Below are 23,985 nucleotides of genomic sequence, written 5' to 3'. Positions count from 1 at the left end.
CTAGGCTAAGCTAACCTTGTCTGGGAGCTAACTCTGCTCGGAATCAACATCGATCTCCTCATTCAAATCCTCTGTGAGAATACTGAATGTTCAGGTAATATATTGAAGTGTCGTCACAAATGAGCATGTGGACTAAACTTTTTAAAATGTGAGGATTTTATTGAAAAGACAAACATCAGCACAAAAAGAAAGAACAACACATTTGAGTTTAAAATTCATTCATGTTCATCAATGTAAAGGAATTTACATGTTTAGTCTCATAAGTTCATAGTTGTAAATTTGTGGATATACATCTCCCACTCTGCTCAGCGCTCATACGAGAGACGCACTGGCTCCATGATAGACCAAACTCCATATTCTCCATCTATTGAGTGGTGCAATAACATATTTACACAGACAGACAGATTCCAATCAGCAGGTATGCTTTGTACTTTCGCATTGGCACACAACTGGTGATCCCAGTCCAGTTTTGCAAAGTAACTGTACATTTATAGACATGTTTCCTCTATATACAAATTTGATAAAAATGCAATAAAAGCGAGTGATTCACCATGCAGCACGTGTTTACACCCTTTGGTGTGTCTTGAAGTGACTTCAAGTGTGTTGGAGGCTAACCCTGAAGTTAGCATCGACCTGGTTCCCTCCACAAGAAGTCTATGGGATATTTGAATTGGATTTTAGAATAATGCAGAAAGTTAAAATAGTTTGTAACTAAAGTCGGCCTGTAAAGACGGACTAGTGAGTAGATGAGTTTTCGTGTTTGCTGTGATGACAATTAATGTCCCAGAAAAACCTCTGTAGTCTCATTTAGACACTTAGCAACTTGCCGTCAGGCAAGCAGGGCCATAGCTATTATTGAGGACAGTGAGGTCATGTTCTTGGTATTTTTTACGCAAGAATGTTATAATTAAATTGTGGGACATTTAATGATGTATTTCATGTCGTAGAACAAAATGTGTAAACATGTTCAGCCTGTGGTAACCACAGACCTTATTTCAGACATTTAACTGAAAACTGAATTAAGAAAACTGACGAGCGAAGGATTTCTGGATTTTAGGACTACAGACTACACCACTCTATTACAACATGACTAAGGTAAGCACATTTCCAGAATATTCTGTAGCAGGTTAATTAATCACAGATGTAAGAAAACACCTAACATTATCAAAAGTAGTTGTAGTAGTAGGAATATATAAACCAGCTGTTCCGCACAGATGATCTGATAATGTGCTGTACTGAACTGCTCACAGACTGATCAGGGCCGCTCCGATCAGATCAAACATGTTTGATGGTCACAAGTTACAATCTGTATTTTCTGAGTCGGACAACAACCAATAAGAGAGGCATCCCGAGCAGCTGATGGTGCAAATGTAATGTAAAATATCACCATCAATTCTCACTTAAGGATAGAAAACCTGCACTCACCGCACCTTCCAACTCATTCAGACTCTTTAATATTCTTTGTTTTTTTTGTCTCTCTGCAATGTGATACTCCAGAAAGTTGTCACTCATCTTTTTACATCCACGCCCCCGCTGCTGCACAGACCGATGTTTGCCGCTTATTCAAAACGTATTGATATTGAACATGTCGTTTGTCCGAATTTCTACAAATTTGACACTGCACTTCCTTCAGTCCTCAGCAACAAACCTGCTGATCATGAAGTAGATTATGTGAATAACATAAAGCCTAGCCTAGATACAGACAGACTTGCTCTACAGTTAGATGAATGTAAACAACAAACGTGCCTGATGTCAGTACGTACTCACCATTGTCAAGCTAGCGCGTTAGCATTGGGAAATTCTGGCTTCTCCTTCTTTGCCATTCTTGGTCGCTTGCTTGCTTAAAGCTTTAGCAGTGGGTAGACAAACATGTAGCCTGGACCTATTCAACTGGTGGCCCGTGGGCCAGATGTGGCCATTTGACACAGAACGGTTCAGTTCTTCCATTTACTCTACACAGACAACTGACAGCACACCAACAAATCAGGTGTTAGAAGTCCCAAAACCAAACTATCTTACATTACTGTCTCTTCACATGGTGAGGTGTAGCGCCTTGCTAACTCTCTCTCACTTAATGATAATTAGAGCTGCATCATCTGACATCACCTCAGCTGTACATCATTAGAGGAGGAAAACGACAATCAATAAAACAACCAATCAGAGTCATAGAACATAGAACAGTCCCACCTTTTCAATCAGCTCTTTTTATACAACTGTACTTAAAGTGCAAGAAGCCATCTTTTACTGTCTTTTAGTTCTGCAAAGCTAAATAAAGTGACACCAGGAGAGTCACTGAGCGTGTTTGTCATTCAGGTCTCTGGATTCAGCTGCTCACAGAGCTCTGTGCTGTTGTCAGGAGCTGCAGGTCAGAAACAAACATCCCATATTGAACTTTTAGAAACAATAAATACAGGAAACAGTGTTGAAAAGGTTCATCTGCACAATAATGTGAAACACTTTTTAATCTAAAACATGAAGTGTGAGTCAGATCAGCTGAAATAGAACCAAAGTAAGTTATACTTACAAGATGGAGGGCTAATGGCTGAAATCAAAACAAAAGAAATCATTTCAGTCACAGTTGTAAATGCCAGATTATCTTTAGTCACTTTATTCCTCTCTTCTACTCACTCAAACTGAGTATCTGTTTATACTCAGTCTGTTTAGTGCTGACTGTATTTACTTTCTCTGATGCTGGTTTTAATTTTGCAACCTGAATAAAAAAAATCAACTCAAAGACTGAAATCAAAGTAGTGAAATCTTTCCTTTTTCTCTCTCACCTTTCTTCATTTTGTAAACGATGAATCCAGCAGCACCGATGAGAATGAGAGCAAGAACAACCACTGCAGCAGTGACGAGGACGGTCATGTCACTGGGCTTCACTGTTGAATACAATAATAGTTTATTGTTAATGTTTTTGTTTTTTTCAACATGAATTCCCATGCACTCCCCTTCAGCAACCTCTGATCTCACTCTTACCCCAGTTGGTCCTGATCCGATCTTTCTCCAGTTTGGTGATGATGTCCTCCTTCACACCAGAGAGCTGAAACACACAGTCGTACCTCGTCCAGTCTTCAGGTGTGACTGATGAAAGGTTCAGGTCAACACTCATCTGGAAGGTTCCATCGTGGTTGGGGAGGATCTCTCCGTGGTCCACCTCCTCATGAAGCTCCTCTTCATCTTTCCTCCAGACGAGTGAGGCTTTGTGAGGGTAGAAACCTGTAGCGTGGCAGCTGACTGGAGAGGAGGGAGTCTTCTGGAGGAGAGACACTGAGGGAAGCTCTGGAGAGTAAAGAGAGAGATATTAAAGAGGAGAGAGAGGAAAAGAAACAAGGTAAAAGAAAGATGAAGAAATTAAAATTCGAATCAATAACAGAAGGTGTGAAAGTGCTTCCAAGCAAATGTTGAACAAATGTATTGGATACATTTTGTTACTCAAGAAACATCTGCAAACCTTTTAAAACATTAAAAATGATGCATCACATACATCCTTTTTCACTTGCTAGCAGGCTTCATCTGCACTGACTATTTTGTTGCAATACTATGTTTCTTGGCACATCACTGCTGCAAACTGTTGATCAGGGGAATAGTGTGAAACCAGCAGCATGATGTGAATCATGTCGCCCATGTGCTTGTGACAGTTTGTAATAGTGTCGGCCGACTAAATATTGACTTTCAAAAAAGCAGAAGGACAGTGTTGATGGTGGCCAAGTAATGTGATCCATGTATCCACACCACAGTGTAATAATGACAGGGTACATAACAACACATCTGCTACACAGCCTCCACATGATCTGTATACAGACAGAGGAGGGAGCTACACCACCACTAAAGACACTCACTACAGTCAGAGAAGAACAATGTCTGTCTGTTCTTATGATTCACAGTAAGGTCGTCAATTACAGTGTCAATGTTCAGGGGAAATATTTCTATTTTGAAACACAGAAACTAGGAGCTATCTCCAGTCTATACCAACATATAAGAATGATTTGCATATTAACCAGTTGGAAAGAATATTACTGAAAGCATCTTCTTTACAGAAAAAGGTTATAAGTTATGTTTATGATCAATTATTTGTTAACATCCCTTTTATTAATAGTAAAACATCTTGGGGGGAAGAATTGAGATCAAAACCACTTCTGTAATATTGTGAGGCGTGCTGCATAAAGAGCAACTCTAAGAATGTACTTGTATCCAGCACGCCTCACAATATTACAGAAGTGGTTGGACGAAGAGCCTCCGGATATAAAAACTTGGTATGAAAAGCTAATGTCCATTTTACCACTGGAGAGATTATCACATGTGCTAACAGGCACTCTTGAGCAATTCGTAAGAGACTGGTCCCCATTGTCCATATTCTTGAAGAAGAATGGTCAGATGTTATTAGCTTGGGAATTACAAATAGACCTCCTTGTGTGCGACATTATCACAGACTATCTAACAAAATATAAGGTTGTTATCGTTATTGTTTGGTCATCATCATTTATTATGTCTTGTTATTGCTTTTATTTTTATTTATTTATTTATTTTATTTTTATTTTTTTTGTCTGTTTTGGTTTCTTTAACTTTGTATTGCAATTCGTGTCATGTCTTGTTACGTTACATTCGTTCTATTATCATAAATACAGCAAAATTATCAAAGAGGACATCATCAAGTTGGGATACATGGGCACCTGGCTGCTCGTGCACTTTATAGTTTAGTCAGCGGGGGCGGTCCCGGGTATGGGAGCTGAACACGCAGCGACCCAGGCCCGTCACTGCCAGGAAGGGTGTAGTTGGCAAGGGCAGGTAGGCGAAGTTAGTTAGTTAGTTAGTTAGTGTGCTTGGGTAGCTGGGTTCTCGTGATCGTATCCAATTTTCATACATGCACGACGTGCATTCAATGTTTACTTAATATTTTTGTGCTTATGTCATTGTTTGTGTTGTATCATGATTTTCCTTAATACAAAATATTGAAACAAAAGAAACACTGAAACTGTAAAATCACTTTTCTTAAACTAACTGTGGCATCACAGTCTGAGCTTTGATGGTGAGCAATGTCTGTGATTGGTCAGGACCAAAACAAATGTAACCACTACAAAAAAAGGTGATGTCAGACAGGTTGGATTAACAATACAATGACAGTTCAGTCTGAGCAGCCTATATGAAGATCACTGTGTCTAATAAACTACATCAGGTCAGGTGATTCTACCTGTTCTCAGCAGAAAGCTCCTCCCATAGTTCACAAACTTCTTCAGCCGCTCTAGATAATTCTGAGTCAAAGCAGTCTTAAAGAATTCTTTTAAAACTTTATCAGCATCCCATATCGGTTTGGCGACATCAGCCTCAGGTCTTAGAGCAATCCATGTAAATGTTTTCAGATCCCATTTCAAGAGGTCTTCTCCATCATAACCATACTGAACGAAACCTTTGACCTCTTCAGTCTCATCATCCCACTCACAGCCTCCCGCCTCTTGTAAAACATGGACACCTGAGACAGAGACAGAGACTGTAATTAACACTGATTCACAGATGAAACATTCATTGGAAAGATGATCTTAAAAACATAAAAACAGTGGCTGGACCACTGAAGACAAACTGATATGATGGTTTGCTTTACATGAATCTCTATTTCAGGTTATGTGTAAAATGATGTTAGAGTTTGAACTGATTGGTATCTTGAGGCTCTGGGTCACTTTCCAACTAAGATGCAGAACAGTAAAAAGTTAAACAGGCTATAACATGTTACATACTGTACCTTCACTTTGGTTGTAGAGAGGCATCAAACTGTCAGTCAAGGCTTTGAAGAAGTTTGGAAAAAACTGGAAACACCTTTGTGTGTACCACTCCAACTGCTCAGGATACTTTATGAAGTATGATTTAACAATGTCATGTTTTAGGTCCATCCTGTTTTTGTCACAGGACCCCGTCAGAAGTTCATCAACTTCTAGTGTTGCCACAAGTTCTGGGATGTTTGGGATTCCAGTTGATGCAGTTATGAAAAACTTCAGTGAGTGTAGCACTGCAGGACAAACAAAGGAGCTTATAAATAACACTAATCATAAATATGATGCTGAGTGAAAATATAAATATGATATGAAGTGTGTGTGTTTTCTTTGAAGGAGCAAAATGCAAAAGTTTTAAATGTAATGTGCAGGACAAACAGCCTCCAGTCAGTATGAATACACACTCAGAAATATGATGAAATCAGTATGATTCAGTTAAAACAGTCTGATCAAGTTGAAGCAGGCGTGTAGCCAGTAATGGGCCACCCAGCCATGTTTGATAAAAATACATTTTATCAAAGAAAATACAAAAATTCATGTAGTAAACGCATCGCCTTTAAGTCGATGTAACGTTACTGCCACAACAATGGCTCAGACAATGACCCGTGATGCCATGGACTATTCATTTATCCAGAGGAATCAGTACCATCTAAAAGTCGTTTTGGATTAATCAACATTATTATTACTGTTTTGTGCCAAGCATTGCAACAATTGGGGGGGGGGGGGGGGGGGGGGTTGTGCCTGGGCTCCACTAGGTGGGTCCGCTAGCTATGTGAAGTGAAATATGAGCAGTTCACCAAAGAAATGAAAATTTGATCATCAGTTACTATAAAATTGAAGTTGATTTGCAGCATTTTTAACAATGATTTGCTCCATAACTCCATTTGTTCAATATTTGGCAAATTCGCCCATTGACATGGCGAATTTGCCAAAATGCTGAACTATCCTTTTAACATGAGATCAAAATTCAAAATGCTGTCAAAAATTCTGTTTTTGAGATAGAAATCTGATATTTCCCAAACATCATCTACCATGACTCCAACATTTTGTCAAATTTACATTCAAAGAAATGGTGGCCTTTTTTAGCTTTTCAGCCAGCTATCTCTTGAACTCGGGGGCAAGGCCGTGTGCGTTTAAGTAACTAGTGCGGTTATTGGAAACCGATAATTTAGCCAACGCATTTTTGTCTTCCGCTAAACTCTTGCACAGCTCCACAAGTGGCCGGGCCATTGTGAACGAGAGATTGTGTTCAGCTGTAAACGCAATCATACACATTTTCTGTTCACACACACGGTCGGTCATAGATGTAGCTGTGGTACCCAGGGCCTGAAGTTAACTTATTTGGCCACCAGCCACTGTGGCAGGTGGATTTTGAAATCCACCTGCCACAGTGGTTTTTTACCAGCCAAAATTTTTTGTGCCTAAAATAAAGGTGAACGACTCAGAAAATGCATAAGAATGGTTCTTGAACTTGTATAAAATACACATTAAAGTGCTGTCCAGTTATTAACCAACTTAATCTCATTAATGACTAGACCTACATAATGACTTACAGCTGTATCTGGCCTGGTGTGGCAGGCATTTAGAATAGAAAATAACAGAAATACAAACAGCCAATCATCTCACTGATGGTCTCATTTATTTAGTTAACACCCAACTGTAATCCATTAGTCACTGTTTCTTTGTCACTGTAGCTTTTTGTACAGCCTTTATAGACTGAGCTCTTTTGGTTGTATCATGTTGTACAGACAATGTTTTGCTCTTATTGTCTTTGTGATGCAGAATATTGCAAAGTTAAATTGTTGCAGTTTGTCTCTGTTTGTCCTTTTTTATGCTTGTAATTTTTTAAGTTTTAAGTTATTTTTTGTTCTGGGAAAAGATGGCCCAACTAAAGTACAGTTTCTTGCTACTCCACTGAAAGTGAAACTAAAATCGGAGCAAAAGAGTCGAGTGGACTGTGAAGTTTAAACGGTCCGTGTACGTTTCGTTAGTTAGATTTTTCCTTTAAACCGAACTGTCAGAAAACGAAAGTAAGCTGGTAATTTGGTTTTCCGTTTCAAACCAAAAACCAAAAAACCAAAATTCAGGCTGTTTTTTTCGTTTTTTGGTTTTTGGTTTTAAAACGAAAAAACGAGGAAACCAAAATCAAATTACGGTTAAATTTTGATTGTCTTTTCGTTTTTTGATCTTAAACAGCACATGACTGACCGGAAGTGTCTGAACTTCAAAATAAAAGCCCAGTGAATAAAGTTTTCGCCGTAGACAGTAGATGAATGGCCTATAAAAAAAATCTTCTTTGTAAATGTTGTGTTTTGAGCACATTAATACATATTCAAAGCTGTGTTTATCTTTACACATTAGCGACAAGCTCATCGTTTAGTTCATCTTCTCCTCGCTGCGCTGGGGCTCTGTCTCCGCTGCGCACGCTGTAGCGCGACGCTTCCATTCAGTCAGATCATTTTCACAGCGTGTTCTGCCGCCCGTCTCCGGTCCCAACCCACCGAGCAGCTGGGCAGCCGGGCTCCGGACACTCCGGGCTCCGGTTGGGACTCCGGACGGGCGGCAGAACACATTACCAGCTTACTTTCGTTTTCTGACAGTTCGGTTTAAAGGAAAAATCAAACTAACGAAACGTACACGGACCTGAAACAGTTTAAAGATTTAAAATGTGATCTTACCTGGTGATGAAACGTGACAGAAGAGAAGCAACAACAATAACGTTCTCATCCTGATTGGATGAAGACGACTGAGTGAAGGACCGAGCTGGATCAGCTGTTCCCTGTTTATCTTCGCGGAGAGGGGAAATATTGTTTCCGTCTGACGTTTCACGGACCACGTGACTGATGAAAGCTGACCCTTTATAGGACACAAATAGTCCAGACCGCCGTCCCAGACGATCCAGTCCTCACCAACACCCCTCACATACAGTAAAGTGTTGACAGTGAATAATACAGTTTATTCGGCAAAGTCTTCCTCTTAAAACAGACCCGACCACAGAGCCCGGGATCAGCCTCTCCAGTGAACTCCCTCACTTCGTTGTTCATATAACTGATGATATCAAAACAGCTTCGAGTCAGAGATTGAGTCTGACTGAAGACTTTGTTTTGTCCGACACTTGATGGTAACACTTGCATTCATGCTGGTATCTTTTTAAAGTGAATTAGTTATAAATCCCCCTCATGAATGAACCATACATCAATAATTGTCTAATTTTACTCATTAACCATACAAACGGATACACGTTTTTTACACAAAGAAAGAAATATCTTAACGTATATTTCATTGCCGAATGAACAAGCAGGCTCAAATATTCAAGAATGTGTTGTATACAGCGTTTCACAAAATATATACAGTTACTCCCAATGCAACATGTTTCAAAACTGAGCTTTTTTAAAGGGAGTCCGACGACTTTCTCTGCTTTCTTCTTTCTCCAAAGAAGTAACAGGCTTTAACAGCGATGATGACACTTTTTACAAGGAAAGAAACATCTTTTTTTTAAAAATTCAGAAAATGACTACTTTAAATATTTTCATTATCTTTTTTCCCCCTTTTTCCCTTCCCTCCCTCCTCCTCCTTTTTGTACCCACATCCCTACCCTCCCCGTATTTCCAAAAGAAAAAGAAAAAGAGAGGGGGAAAAAACAACAAAAAAACAGAATACAAACACATCAGGAGAAAATGAAAATAAATAAAAAGTCAAAAGGCAGCAACACATATTCACTGATATCAGTGAAGTATTAGCACATATATGTACATACATGCCCATACATACACACATGCATGCCCATAGGCCCTACATGTACACATACCTATACCTATACATCCCCATATATACAGGTTACACATATACATACATATTTACATACTCATACATACACATAGTGTCGATTTTATGATAAGGTCTACCTAGCTACGTAAGGCACAGATTGGGGGTTAAACTAAGCTAATCATTAACCCCCTTTAGAACATTTCTCCAAACGTGAAAGTAATGGAAACCAAAATTAAAATTAAAATAAAAAAAAAAAAAATGTAATCAAATTTTATTTTCAAAACAGATTGTGTGAAGGAATGAATTGAGTTCCAGAAACTTTGTAAAAGATCATATTTCCAAAACATGCATAAATGTCCCATTGATCCATTTACATCTAGGACATTTTGCTGAGATATCCTTTGAGATTTTGTGCATTTTTGTCGGTGTTAGATATAGTTTATGGATGAATTTAAAACTAGATTCCTTCATTTTGTTACTAGTAAATGGGAAATGTGTTATTTCGCAGATATTTAACCAGGTATTTTCTTCAAAGACCATCCCTAACTCCTTCTCCCATATCTTCATTAATATCTGGAAAGATGACTGACCTCCTCTTGAGAGAGTATTATAAAATTAACTTATCTTCCCCTTTATTGTCTCTGAGGACATTAATATATCTTCTATCTCAGATAGTCCAAACCGCAATTTGTTTACAAAAAACCCCCGAGGACTTAAAATCTGCTGCAGCCGTTTCACAGAGTTTGTTAAGTTTCTCCTCGTGATGCAACAACTCTTAAATTCACTAGTTTTGTAAGGGAGTCTGGCATGTTGCCGTTACTAGTGACTTCACTTCATTACTTGCTCCATGTCTTTCACCACACTTACACACAATAACACACACACACACACACACACACAGCAGCCTGTGTAAAGTAGATCACAACAACAGCTTTTTAATTTTAATATGAAAAGGTATGACAGAGAGAGAGAGAGAGAGAGAGAGAGAGAGAGAGAAAGAAACCCCACAGATGTGTGACTTCACTGCTTTAATGGGAGCTCCCACATAACTCCAACCCGGTTTTGTTCCATTATGAGGTGAAATTTCTCATTCTTTCTGATATAATTGTTCATATTAATTGTAATATGTTAAGTTAAAATGTATCGATGTTTGTATTTAAGTATTTTTTTATTATTGTTGTATGTTGCTTGTACATTTAATTTGTGTTAACCGTCAGCTCAAATCACTACTGTGAATAAACATGTTTCAACATGTATCTCACTCTGAGTCTCTCAGTCTCAGTTTGTTTCTGTTTCTTTCTAAACGTATCTTCTGACCTCCTCAGAGGTGAAGCGTTACAGGACATCAGTCAGTCAGCTTCTTAGTTGTCAGAAGGCTCCTTTAACAGAGATACTGGCTCTCTGTTTAATCTCTAACTTCAGTGTTCATGCTAAGCTAAGCTAACCTTGTCTGGGAGCTAACTCTGCTCAGAGTTAACATTGATATCAATCTCCTCATTCAAATCCTCTGTGAGAATACTGAATGTTCAGGTAATACATTGAAGTGTTGTCACAAATGAGCATGTGGACCAAACTTTTTAAAATGTGAGGATTTTATTGAAAAGACAAACATCAGCACAAAAAGAAAGAACAATACATTTGAGTTTAACATTCATTCATGTTCATCAATGTAAAGGAATTTACATGTTTAGTCTCATAAGTTCATAGTTGTAAATTTGTGGATATACATCTCCCACTCTGCTCAGCGCTCATACGAGAGACGCACTGGCTCCATGATAGACCAAACTCCATATTCTCCATCTATAGAGTGGTGCAGCAATAACATATTTTTGGAGGCTAACCCTGAAGTTAGCATCGGCCTGGTTCCCTCCACAAGAAGTCTATGGGATTTTTGAATTGAATTTTGGAATATCGGCAAAAATATTATCTGTGTTAAACACAAGTTTATGATTCTTACATGTTTTGTTCGTCAAGATAATCTTCACAGATGAACACAACTTTTGTGATTAAATTAAATCTCTATTAGTAAAAAGCTTATGTTAGACTATAAACAGATGACATCACAGTCACATGACTTAAATGTCACCACCACAGTTACTACACAATTACTATACACAATTTCTATAAACTGATCAATCTACAAGTTGTAAAGTTAGAGTTACAATAGTTTGTAACTAAAGTCGGCCTGTAAAGATGAACTAGTGAGCTTCATCAAACACTTCAAAATATGGCTTCATGTCTCCTGAATCTCCTTCCTCACCTGGGTTAATCAGATTAATGAAAATTCATCAACAATCAATACACAGTAAAATGTACCAACAGTTGGTTGCACAGTATTCATGTTAAATGACGTTTCGACCCATCATTGAACTGCAGTGGGTATCAGACTGGTCCACTACAAATCTACTGAGCCCTCTGACAGGAGACACTATTCTCTAACCCTGACCTAAACATTTTAAGCTGCCTTTAAATCCTTCACTCAGCCAAACAAACAAACAAACAAACAACAAACAGCTACAAACTACATTGCCTGGCCAAACTGGTTTCATTGGCAACTTCACATGAATCCCACGGCCCGCTGAGCAGTCCAACCTCCATCACTGCTGTCTGGTTCAAGTAGTCTTACCATGGATAACAACAAAGTGGAGAAAAAAGTAAAAAAAAAAAAAAAAAAGTGCATGTTTTAACACAAATTCAGACACAGGGAACGAAAAAGTCCGGCCCCTTGACACTTCAAATCCAACCCTTCTTAAAAAGTAGTTAAAGAGGCCCGATGTAGCCTGTCTGATCATTTCAAACGGGTCGAATGAAACGGTTGAATGGCACCTCTTTTAAGCTTAAATTGTTCATTAACAACTCCTTAAAAACTATTTGTAACAGAAACACAGAACGGTTCAGTTCTTCCATTAACTCTACAGAGACAACTGACAGCACACCAACAAATCAGGTGTTAGAAGTCCCAAACCAAACTATCTTACGTTACTGTCTCTTCACATGGTGAGGTGTAGCGCTTTGCTAACTCTCTCTTACTTAATGATAATTAGAGCTGCATCATCTGACATCACCTCAGCTGTACATCATTAGAGGAGGAAAATGACAATCAATAAAACAACCAATCAGAGTCATAGAACATAGAACAGTCCCACCTTTTCAATCAGTCCTTTTTATACAACTGTACTTATAGTGCAAGAAGCCATCTTTTACTGTCTTTAGTTCTGCAAAGCTAAATAAAGTGACACCAGGAGAGTCACTGAGTGTGTTTGTCATTCAGGTCTCTGGATTCAGCTGCTCAGAACGTTGTTGTCAGGAGCTGCAGGTCAGAAACAAACATCCCATATTGAGCTTTTAGAAACAATAAATACAGGAAACTGTTGAAAAGGTTCATCTGCACAATAATGTGAAACATTTTTTAATCTAAAACATGAATTGTGAGTCAGATCAGCTGGGGTCTGTTTCACAAAGCAGGTTCAACAAACTCTGAGTCTAACCTTGAACTCTGAGTTGATCTACTCTGAGATAGGAAACTCTGAGTTTTCGGCTCCAGAACAGCTGATTTGAGTTAGTTTGATCAACTCGGAGTAGTTTCACCTGGAGTTAAGCGCGTGCACCACAAGTACAAAAAGACAGCATCAATGGAGCCCCGATTCGACGAGTCACCATGGCAACGGGGAAGAGGAGGGCTACGTTTTTCACCCCACTGGAATTCGGAAATATTAATGCGCTCATACGGTGAGTTTGAGCACGTTTTTGGAAGGAAGTGTAACACCGCTGCAGCAGCAAAAGAGAGGGAGACAGCGTTGGAGAACATTGGTGCTCGGGTCAATGCGTAAGTTTAAATGTCGTCCTTTGCAATCACAATAATATTACATGGGGAAACTGCTTGAGTGGTAGCCTATTAATTTATTTCATTTAGGTGCAATCCCGCGGGGGAGAAGCGCACTTGGCAGCAGCTTAAGATGAAACATAAAAACATTGTTCAAACAGGTAAGACCATGGCATAATCTCACGGGGGTACCTCATTTTGATCATGTTTTACATTGTAATGTAAATATTAAGTGGCTGTTTGACTGTACAGTTGTTTTATCCCCATCATAATGCTGTTTTCACACACATATGTCTTCTCATCTATATCATGTAGAATATAGGAAGGCCAGTGGCTGAGGGAATCCCTGGAGGGAGCTCATCCTCTGAGCTCACCCCCCAAGACACAAGTGCTTTTATGAAATGCAATATGCCTAGACCTATATATATTTTTTCAAGCCTATTCATAAAAATATTTATTTCCCTTTCATGACTTTTTTTTACTTTTGTAAAGTGCTCTGCATCTCAGACGTTGTATAAAAAACTCCCATTTGCAAAAAACCGCAGCGCAACACACAATATCTGCTGGGATGAGAAACTCAGAGTTTCCCTCATTTCAGGGTTAACAGACTCAGAGTTTTCACTAAACCTGCTTTGTGAAACGGACCCCAGAAATAGAACCAAAGTAAGTTTTACTTACAAGATGGAGGGCTAATGGCTGAAATCAAAACCAAAGACAAATCATTTCAGTCACAGTTGTAAATGCCAGATTATCTTTAGTCACTTTATTCCTCTCTTCTACTCAAACTGAGTATCTGTTCATACTCAGTCTGTTTAGTGCTGACTGTATTTACTTTCTCTGATGCTTATTTTAATTTTGCAACCCCAATTAAAAAAAAAAAATCAACTCAAAGAATGAAATCAAAGTAGTGAAATCTTTCCTTTTTCTCTCTCACCTTTCTTTTTTTTGTAAACGATGAATCCAACAGCACCGATGAGAATGAGAGCAGGAACAACCACTGCAGCAGTGACGAGGACGGTCAAGAAAATGGGCTTCACTGTTGAATAATATACAATAAGACTGGTGCAGATGAAGCAGGTTAGAGCAAATTAAAACAATTAATTAGTTTATTATTACTGTTTTTTCCAAGATGAATTCCCATGCACTCCCCTTCAGCACCCTCTGATCTCACTCTTACCCCAGTTGGTCCTGATCCGATCTTTCTCCAGTTTGGTGATGATGTCCTCCTTCACACCAGAGAGCTGAAACACACAGTTGTACCTCGTCCAGTCTTCAGGTGTGACTGATGAAAGGTTCAGGTCAACACGCATCTGGAAGGTTCCATCAAGGTTGGGGAGGATCTCTCCGTGGTCCACCTCCTCATGAAGCTTCTCTCCATCTTTCCTCCAGAAGAGTGAGGCTCTGTGAGGGTAGAAACCTGTAGCGTGGCAGCTGACTGGAGAGGAGGGAGTCTTCTGGAGGAGAGACACTGAGGGAAGCTCTGGAGAGAGTTCAGTGAAACTATTTCTAGTTTGAAACACTGAGACTGAGCAAACTTACTTAACTCATGCTAAGTGTACACTGGCTTTCACAGTCTGAGCATCGATGGAAAGAAATTTCAGAACAGCCAAAATGTCAGTGTGTACTGATTGGTTAGGACAACATCGAATCTTACAGCTACAGAAAATAAACAGAGAAAACAATGTGATGTCAGACTGACTGCAGTGATAACACAACAGCAGTTCAGTCTGAGCAGACTGTATGAACATGATTGTGTCCATTAAACTCAGTGGTGGACAGTAACGAAGTAAATTTACTTGAGTACTGTACTTAAGTACAGTTTTTGAGTATCTGTACTTTACTTGAGTATTATTTTTGGGGGATACTTTTACTTTCACTCCACTACATTTGAAGGACAAATATTGTACTTTTTACTCCACTACATTTCTATTGATGCTCTCGTTACTCGCTACTTTTGAGCTTACGTCAGCTGATGATTTTTTATTTTTTTGCAAAATTCAGAGAAAATAAATTTGCTGCTGATTCGCGTATGGTTTGTCTTAGTCGTATTGCCGTACCTGTACTTCGTCATGCCATACGAAGAAATGGAGGAAGAAACTGGAGAAACACGGGGGAAACTCCCACCGAGCACCTGTGGCCTTATCTCAAACCCACGTTTGATTCGTTTCAGTTTAAATGTTTGTTGTGCTTATCGCGAACAAATTATATCACGGCCGACAAAAACTCGTCCTCCAACCTGAAAAAGCACGTCGCGTGTGTGAGAGAGAGAGATAAAGTGTGTGTGTGTGTGTGTGTGTGTGTTTGTGTGTGTGTGAGAGAGAGATAAAGTGTGTGTGTGTGTGTGTGTGTGTGTGTGTGTGAGAGAGAGAGAGAGAGAGAGAGAGAGAGAGAGAGTGTGTGTGTGTGTGTGTGTGTGTGTGAGAGAGAGAGAGATAAAGTGTGTGTGTGTGTGTGTGTGAGAGAGAGAGATAAAGTGGGTGTGTGTGTGCAGGGCAGTTGCTAGGAATTCTGGGCCCCCTGAAAGAATATCGGTGTGGGCCCCTCTACCCCATTCATTGCCACCTTAAATTTTCTTGTTTTTCAGTGTTCTCGACGGTGCCTGGTGTAATACACCCAATTTGTTTCCTTTTTTACGATTAACGACTTAACAAGTCAGAGTATTATTGTAAATTATGTATTATTAGTTGTCTTATTCTCATTTCACTGATTTGCAACATGTTATTACACCTCTGATTGCAAATACATTTTCAATTAACCATTCAACAAATAGGTAGTGGGTATTTTATTGTATTTAACAATCAAGCACTGATATGCAAAAAAACAAAGTGTCCTGGCTCAAGAAACTCAGATGAAGCAGCCACTGCTGATTCTGGAGCAGCAGAGCATAAAGGTTTATTCTTCCATTATATATATTGTAAACATTAAATGTTATGTTTCATGGAAAAACTGATGCAGAACTAACCTGTTCTTGGACAAAATCTAAATGGGCTTCTTAGTACCATAGCTCTAGGTGGACAGCTTCACTTTCCCAGGCAGAAAATATTTTTAAACCATTCAAAAGTCAGTGTAAACTGTCCAAAACTCTAAATAGTCTTTTTTACTTTGTTGTTGTCAGCTATTATGGTGTCTTTTATTTGATATTGCTATGAAAACAAACAACAACAACAAATCTTTGAACATTTAACTTTTTTGTATTTAGGCTATTCAAATGTCCCACTAATAACACATTTTACAAGACCACATTGAACACATCATGATAACGTAACTGACCTTCGTCTGATGCTCATAATTACTGAGTAGAACTTGAATGCGTCATAACACAATTCAATGCAGCCTCAGTGGGCGCATACTGGAGCACTGTCCGACAGTGATATGTGTTAAACACACGGTCACTGTAGTAGCCCCTAAATTAGTAACGTTCAGTTATAGCTACTCTAGGAACCGTTGCTCTACAATGAACTGGCGACTTGTCCAGAGTGTAGCGCGGCCAGATGACAGCTAACGTAGGCTGCAGCCTGCGCTCCGTCAAAGTTAAGGTTACAGACATTAAATGAATGAACAAGTAGGCTAATTGTTTCAGCCGCCCTTGGTTTTACTCTCACTATTCTTAGAAAACAAGTTTTTGATGTCCTGGGCCCTGCTCTGCTGCTCCTACTCCTGGCCTCCTTCTCAACTCTTTTCTGGTGTCCGGACTTGTGCTGTTTGGGGGCCATCCTAACCCTGCTGGAGTTCGCTCGCGCTTAATTCCAATGAGGAAGAACGAACAGCGGTGTGGACCAAACCATTTTTTAAGAAGGGGCCAAGGGGGTTATTGAAATTATTAAAATTAGAATATTGTATGACTTGTGGCTTTGTTTTAATTCGGATTCATTCGTATGAATATATATTAGTTCAGTGTATGCATAATAATTTTGTCATAGAGGCTACTGGGGGCTGTGTGTGGGCCCTAGTGGGCTGTGGGCCCTTAGAATTGTCATCACCCTTCCCCCCTATACGACGGCGCTGTGTGTGTGTGTGAGAGAGTGTGTGTGTGTGTGTGTGTGAGAGAGAGAGAGAGAGAGAGAGAGAGAGAGTGTGTGTGAGAGAGAGAGTGTGTGTGTGTGTGTGTGTGTTAGAGAGAGATAGAGTGTGTGTGTGTGTGTGTGTGTGTGTGTGTGTGTGTGTGTGTGTGTGTGTGAGAGAGAGATAAAGTGGGTGTGTGTGTGTGTGTGAGAGAGTGTGTGTGTGTGTGTGAGAGAGAGATAGTGTGTGTGTGTGTGTGTGTGTGTTAGAGAGAGATAGAGTGTGTGTGTGTGTGTGTGTGTGTGTGTGAAAGGGAGAGAGAGTGTGTGTGTGTGAGAGAGAGAGAGAGTAGCATAGAGTGAGTATAGTATATATTTCATGTGTTGATGAATGCAGCTGAGTCTGTGTTCTGAGGCTTCTTGCCTTTATTTGTTTATTTTTGAGCTATAAACTGTCTGTAGCAGAATCGCATCAGTGTGTTGTATAATGACATTAAGCTACTTTCCTTTCCTGTATTTCCTGAGATATTTTTTTAATACTTTTACTTAAGTAATTTTTTAAGCAGATACTTTAGTACTTTTACTTAAGTAATATTTTGACTAAGCTACTTTTACTTGTATTGGAGTAATATTTGACAAGGAGTATCTGTACTTTTACTCAAGTAGTGAAGTTGTGTACTCTGTCCACCTCTGATTAAACTACATCAGGTCATGTGATTCTACCTGTTCTCTGCAGAGAGCTCCTCCCAGAGGCCAAAAACTTCTTCAGCCAGTCAAGGTAAATCACTGTGAGGAAATGGTGAATTTTATTAATTTCAATTCTGTCAGCATCCCATTTCAGTTTGGTGATGACAGCCTGTGGTTTTGGAGCGATCCATTCCTTTTCCTTCAGGTCCATTGATATGAAGTCTTCTCCATCATAACCATACTGATAATAACCATTAACCTCTCCGGTCTCATCATCCCACTCACAGCCATTCATCCTCTGTAAAATGTGGGCACCTGAGACAGAGACAGAGAGAGAAACACCTCACCTCATCACTTTAAGGTTTAAGATGCCAACAATGAACAGTGATGCAGCGTCCCTGGTTTGAGTCCAAACTATTATAGAGAGGACTAACACAAAAACAGTTTTCTCTAGTTATGTAGTATAATAGTTATATTCTGTGTGTTAAAAAAAGTCAAGTCGAGCGTCAGTTGTGTGAGGCTTTGACTGGTGAAGAGATTCACCTGCCTGTGTGCAGGGAAGGAGTTTAGTAAGGGGAGGACATACAGACCCTTTCCAAAAAATTAGAATATCATGGAAAAGTTTATTTATTTCCATAATTCCATTCAAAAAGTTAAACTTTCATACATTACAAATTCAGCCTTCCCACCAGACCGTGGTGTATTATCTGGAGTTGTTTGATTCCTACTTCCTCTCCTGGGAGAAGCTTAACCCTGTAAATATGGCTCACGGCGTATATTTAGATTTACAATCATTGTGTATCGTTATTCTGGATTTACTTTTTGTTTTGAATAACAGAATCACAGTGAAGGATTACAGAAGACTCATCCTTCATGGATGCATTAATAATGTAAGCTACCTTTGTTCTCATGCACTTTTTTTATATTACTTAGTTTTGGCATGTATTCATATATATTGATCTATATTTGCTGTTGTACAGAAATCATCCATCCTGTCATTCATCCATCCATCTGATGGAGCATTCCCAACTCAATAAATGATTTAAAGGTTCTTGGATCCTCGTGTTTCAATGTGCACACCAATCAGATGTTCTGTGGTCCAGTCATCCCCTGAAGCAGTATTAGTCAGTAAAGTATTCAGTCTTTTTCACTGTGCATGATGAAAACTTTCTTTCAGCCCAGGGAGGCTGATAACATCAGTTCCAAATATTTCTGATACAAATGTCACTAAATTATTTTTATTATAAAGAACAGTTCATGAAGTAAAAGGTGAAATATAACATCGTACATACTGTACCTCCACTTTGGTTGAAGCGCTGTTTCAAACTATGGATTGTGTCATTGAAAAAAAATGGCAACCACTTAAAACATCCCCAATTGTAGTCCTCCAACTGTGCCCGATCATTTTCCAATACTTTTTTCACCCAGTCGTGTTTTAATTCGAGTATCTTTTTGCTGTTGTCGCAGTAAGCCACCAGATTTCCATCAACCATTGCAGTTGAAAAAAACTCTGGGAGGTGTGGGAGTCCAGAAGTTGCAGTGTTGATATACTTCAGGGTATGTTTCACTGCAGGACAGAAGAGGTTCATACATTCAGTATAAATACACATCATCATCACACTCATCATCACTTTTAACTATCGGGTACCCCTTCTAATATGAACGTGAGCATCCTTTATGGCTGCAACATATTGATATTACACCGTTACTATGATAAGAGACTACATGTCATCTTAGATTGTGGATATTGTTATATCATGATATAAGTGTTGTCTTTTCCTGGTTTTAAAGGCGACATTACTTGATGTCATTTTCTGAACTTACCAGACTGTTCTACTTGTTCTAATACTTGAATATTGTGATACTTCATTTTGTTATCCAGTCCTCGCATTAATGTGCTTTTGAGGACATTTTTTTAAAGATATATATTTTGTGTAGTAAAACAGCCTACAAATATCGTGGCATTATTTTAAGGTCATATCAGCCCTACCATCCTTGAGAGACACAGAGGTCACAAACCAGTGTCCACCACCAACATTTGTTGATGAAGTGAAGTGAGTTTATCATTAGAAGACACACACTGAGTTTGAAAGTTATAAAATGAACTGTGGTTTGTCCTTTCATACTGTATGTTTGCTATTGTGCAATGACTTTCAATACAGTTTCTCAATGACTGTTGTTTTTCAGTCCTCTACTGATCATGACAGTTGTTCTGATCCTGGAACAGGGCAATAAAATTATTCATCTTCTATAACTGCCTCATCATAAAGAAGTGTGACGGCCCACACCTCCTAGTTTCCTGTGTTGCTCTGTAGGAGTCGTGGTGGGTCGTCAGACAAACGGCTTGCACCTCAGGAAGGGAGGCGCCAAGCACATGAAAGAGCAACTCACCCAGATTGTGCTCTCTTGCTGGGCAGCCTCTACCTCATAAGATGGCTTACACTCACACATACACTAACCTTCAGACATGCCTACACTACTTACTGCATTCTCATCTTCACTCTTTTGCTTAAATATATTATAAGTTAAATAAATCACTTTGATTTTGAACTTTTGTGTGTGTGAACTCCCTACAACTCTGTGTAACAACAATGTCAGTCCACATCTACCTGAACCACCTAACAGGCTGGACACACTGGATGCCTGTGTACTGCGTGGCAGCTGCGTTGCTCCTGCCTGCTCTGTCTGTTTACATGGAGCGTCTGACCTTCTAGATAATTACAGAAACATATGATGACGTAATTTATTTTTACCCTGCTTAAAGTTGTTAGTGAAGGATGAGCACCGAAGGAATCACACAGAAACAAGTGATACTGATTATTTAGAGTATTACATGGTAACATTTAATCATTTTCTCTCAGGGTACCTCTGTGTTTAAGTCATTTCTATTAGTGTTGTATGTTGCTTGTACATTTCATCTGTGTTAACCGTCAGCTCAAATCACTACTGTGAATAAACATGTTGTATCATGTCTAAACACAGTAAACATAAAACTAAGTGTGTGTGTTTGCTGCGCAGGAGCAAAATGCAAAAGTTTAAAATGTGCAGGACAAACAGCCTCCATTCAGTGTGAATACACACTCATCGTCACCACACATCTCCCTACATGGACACAAACTGGAGCTCCAAATCTGGAGCAGTGAGCAAAATACTGACGTTACTTGATGTGATATATTACAAGTGTTTGCAGAGTGTGTTGAAAGCAGCGGTCAAACAAAGGTTGAGGCTCAGTCCCTGCTCCAACAAATGCAAACAAAACAGTTTAGATTTTTACTTTGGGGAATTATTTAAGTTGAACCATTTTGACACACGGGGTTTACAAAGCCCAACATTATCAGTTTCTGAGTGCATTGATCTAATTGAGAGACTAAAAGAGAGCCATGCTCGGTTGAGAGACAATTCAGAGTGTGATTTAACAAGTTATGAAGCTAACAGAACAGCTGATGCGACCAGAGAGAGAAGACTTGATGGATCTGTTTGAACTAGTTTGGGAAAAGCAACAAGTGTGTGAAATAATGATGAACTTAAACACATCCAGAATGATATCCTTGAGTTAAATTGTCTCTCTTTGTCCTTTTTGATACTTTTAATAAGTTCTTCTAAGTCCTTTTTTTGTTCTGGGAAAAGATGGCCCACGTCATTCTGCACTGACTCACCCAGAATAGTTTCTTGCTACTCCACTTGAAGTGAAACTAAACTTGGAGCAAAAGAGTCGAGTGGACTGTGAAGTTTAAACAGTTTAAAGATTTAAAATGTGATCTTACCTGGTGATGAAACGTGACAGAAGAGAAGCAACAACAATAACGTTCTCATCTTGATTTGATGAAGACGACTGAGTGAAGGACCGAGCCGCATCCTGTTGTTTGTCCTCGTGGAGGGAAGAAGGAATGTTTCCGTCCGGCGTTTCACGGACCACGTGACTGATGAAATCTGACCCTTGATAAGGACAAAAATAGTCCAGACCGCCGCCCCAAACGATCCAGTCACATCAACACCCCTCACATACAGTAAAGTGTTGACAGTCAATCATAGTTTATTCGGCAAAGTCCTTCTCTTAAAACAGACCCGACCACAGAGCCCGGGATCAGCCTCTCCAGTGAACTCCCTCACTTCGTTGTTCATGTGACTGTGATGATGTCAAAACAGCTTCGAGTCAGAGGTCGAGTCTGACTGAAGACTTTGTTTTGTCTGAGTCTGTCTTTGAGTTCAAGTGAGGGACACTTGATGGTAAGACTTACATTCATGCTGGTATCTTTTAAAAGTGAATAAGTTATAAATCACCCTCATGAATACATCAATAATGGTCTAATTTTACACATTAACCATGATGATAAAGATACAGAAAAATAGAAATTCATAATAAAAAAATAAAAAAATAGCATCCTGTCAATATTTGATAGAGCAGCTCGTGTCAAGTCAAGCTCCTCCACAGGTCACACTCTGGGTTTCTGACCATCAACATCATTTAATATTGTGATAATGACAAACACTGGATTTCAAACATATCAGCCTTCAACATCACTTGATCCAACTCATATCTAATTGTTCCTCTTTGGTGTCCTGTGTGGCGTGAATAGCCCATATAACAAAGCTTCTGTTTGCACATCTGGGGCCTTTAATAATCATTTATTTAACAGCTGTTTATCCAAAAATAGAGCTGCTGTAGTTTCACCATGTTGTCATTCTTGTCATAAATACACTGTTTTGAGATATTGGGGGAGGATCCAAAGAAAAACATTAGTAATGCTGGATGGTCTCGCTTTCTTATCAGATGAGACGGTAGATTCACCCCCCTCCCCACCCCAATACATTCTGTACAGTCACTAATTCAGTTGAGTCTGAACTAGAGAGAGGCGGATGAAGCCTTATGGAGCTTTTGGGCTTCAAACGCTGCAGCATATTGACATCTGGTGGCTTGTAAAGATACAGCAGCCCTTTATGACTGGAGTCTAAGCACCACAACACCTCTTTGAATTGAACAGTTTGAGCAATAAAAGTCCAAGAAGCCTGTGTGTTATCATCAAACCTGTCATACTGTTGCATTACATGTAGATATTATTGTGCAATATGTTACAGTAAAATAATGAATACATGTCCGACAAGCCTGTGAAAAGTTATGAGGTGAAAGTTCTCATTCTAATATAATTCTGTTTAGTCAAAATGTATTGATGTTGAACTTGTCGCAGTCAACATGGTGGGTCGTTTAACCTCTCACACAGACTGAGTATGTGCTCCAGATCAGATGACGACCTCTGTCAGTCCCACATCAGCTGTTTGTATTAGTGTTAAACTGCTTGACCTCATTCGACTTGGCACAGGTGTTACACCCTGTTCAGCAACATCAGTACACTCCACATGTTTTTGTTACGGCCTCCATCTGTAGTGATAAAATTAAGCTCAAACAAGGGGTTGGAGGAAGCAACAGACACCACTCAAGGTTCGGATTTCACTCAAAAGGCTTTATTAAATCCATCAATTGAATACCAAACAAAAGCGGGCTGAAGGTCCCGGCCAAAAGGAACAAAAAGGTGGTTTGACGCTGGACCAGCCACACAGTGGGCTGTCGTTCCCTGCATCTCCCCCTAACCTACCTATGTGGAAAAACTAATCCTAAACAAAGAAAACCGATAACAGGACTACCGGTAACCTCCAGCCCTAACTAGCAATATAAACCAAAATCACAAAGCCCCAGCACCTAAGCGTGCATGGAGGCTGAGAAACCATACTTTTCAAAAGGAGAGGAGAAAACCGAGAACAAAACAACTCATCACAGGTGTGCTGCTGCGTATCTGTGTCACCAAGCTCACCTGTCCCTGTACCCTCTGCCCTCTTATCACCTCCCCCACTCCAGCCAATCACCGATCACACTCAGGTGTGCTCAGGTAGAGAGGGAGGTGGCAGAGGCTCAGTTTGTTTCTCTTTCTTTCTATCTTACGACCTCCTC

At 39.5% G+C, this 23,985-nt stretch overlaps 1 protein-coding gene across 1 annotated transcript; it reads right to left on the bottom strand.

Annotated features, from left to right (window-relative positions):
- Positions 1 to 144: 144 nt before the first annotated feature.
- LOC311273294 (uncharacterized protein) lies at positions 145 to 22,117 on the bottom strand. Its single transcript, XM_084380274.1, has 14 exons — positions 21,806 to 22,117; positions 19,339 to 19,608; positions 18,078 to 18,356; positions 14,531 to 14,833; positions 14,288 to 14,389; positions 14,032 to 14,049; positions 12,817 to 12,840; positions 8,441 to 8,602; positions 5,735 to 5,998; positions 5,189 to 5,467; positions 2,977 to 3,279; positions 2,778 to 2,879; positions 2,525 to 2,542; positions 145 to 2,359 (listed from the first exon to the last, which is right to left on the bottom strand). Exons 1-14 carry the CDS (start codon positions 21,894 to 21,896, stop codon positions 2,310 to 2,312), a joined length of 2,265 nt encoding a protein of 754 aa, XP_084236400.1. The 5' UTR covers positions 21,897 to 22,117; the 3' UTR covers positions 145 to 2,309.
- Between the last annotated feature and the right edge of the window lie 1,868 nt (positions 22,118 to 23,985).

This window comes from Pagrus pagrus (assembly GCF_965226575.1).
Source record: "Pagrus pagrus genome assembly, chromosome: 17".
Classification (NCBI taxonomy): Eukaryota; Metazoa; Chordata; class Actinopteri; order Spariformes; family Sparidae; genus Pagrus; species Pagrus pagrus.
Note: the sequence above shows the minus strand (reverse complement) of the source record. Positions and strands in the feature narration are given on the sequence as shown.

What these genes read in the sequence shown, in the direction of transcription:
- LOC311273294 (XM_084380274.1), bottom strand. Translation starts at nt 21,896, where the DNA reads ATGCGGCTCGGTCCTTCACTCAGTCGTCTTCATCAAATCAAGATGAGA. An exon ending in CTGTCACGTTTCATCACCAG is followed by an intron (nt 19,609 to 21,805) that starts GTAAGATCACAT and finishes TCTGTCCTGCAG; the next exon opens with TGAAACATACCCTGAAGTAT. An exon ending in TCGGATCAGGACCAACTGGG is followed by an intron (nt 14,390 to 14,530) that starts GTAAGAGTGAGA and finishes ATTATTCAACAG; the next exon opens with TGAAGCCCATTTTCTTGACC.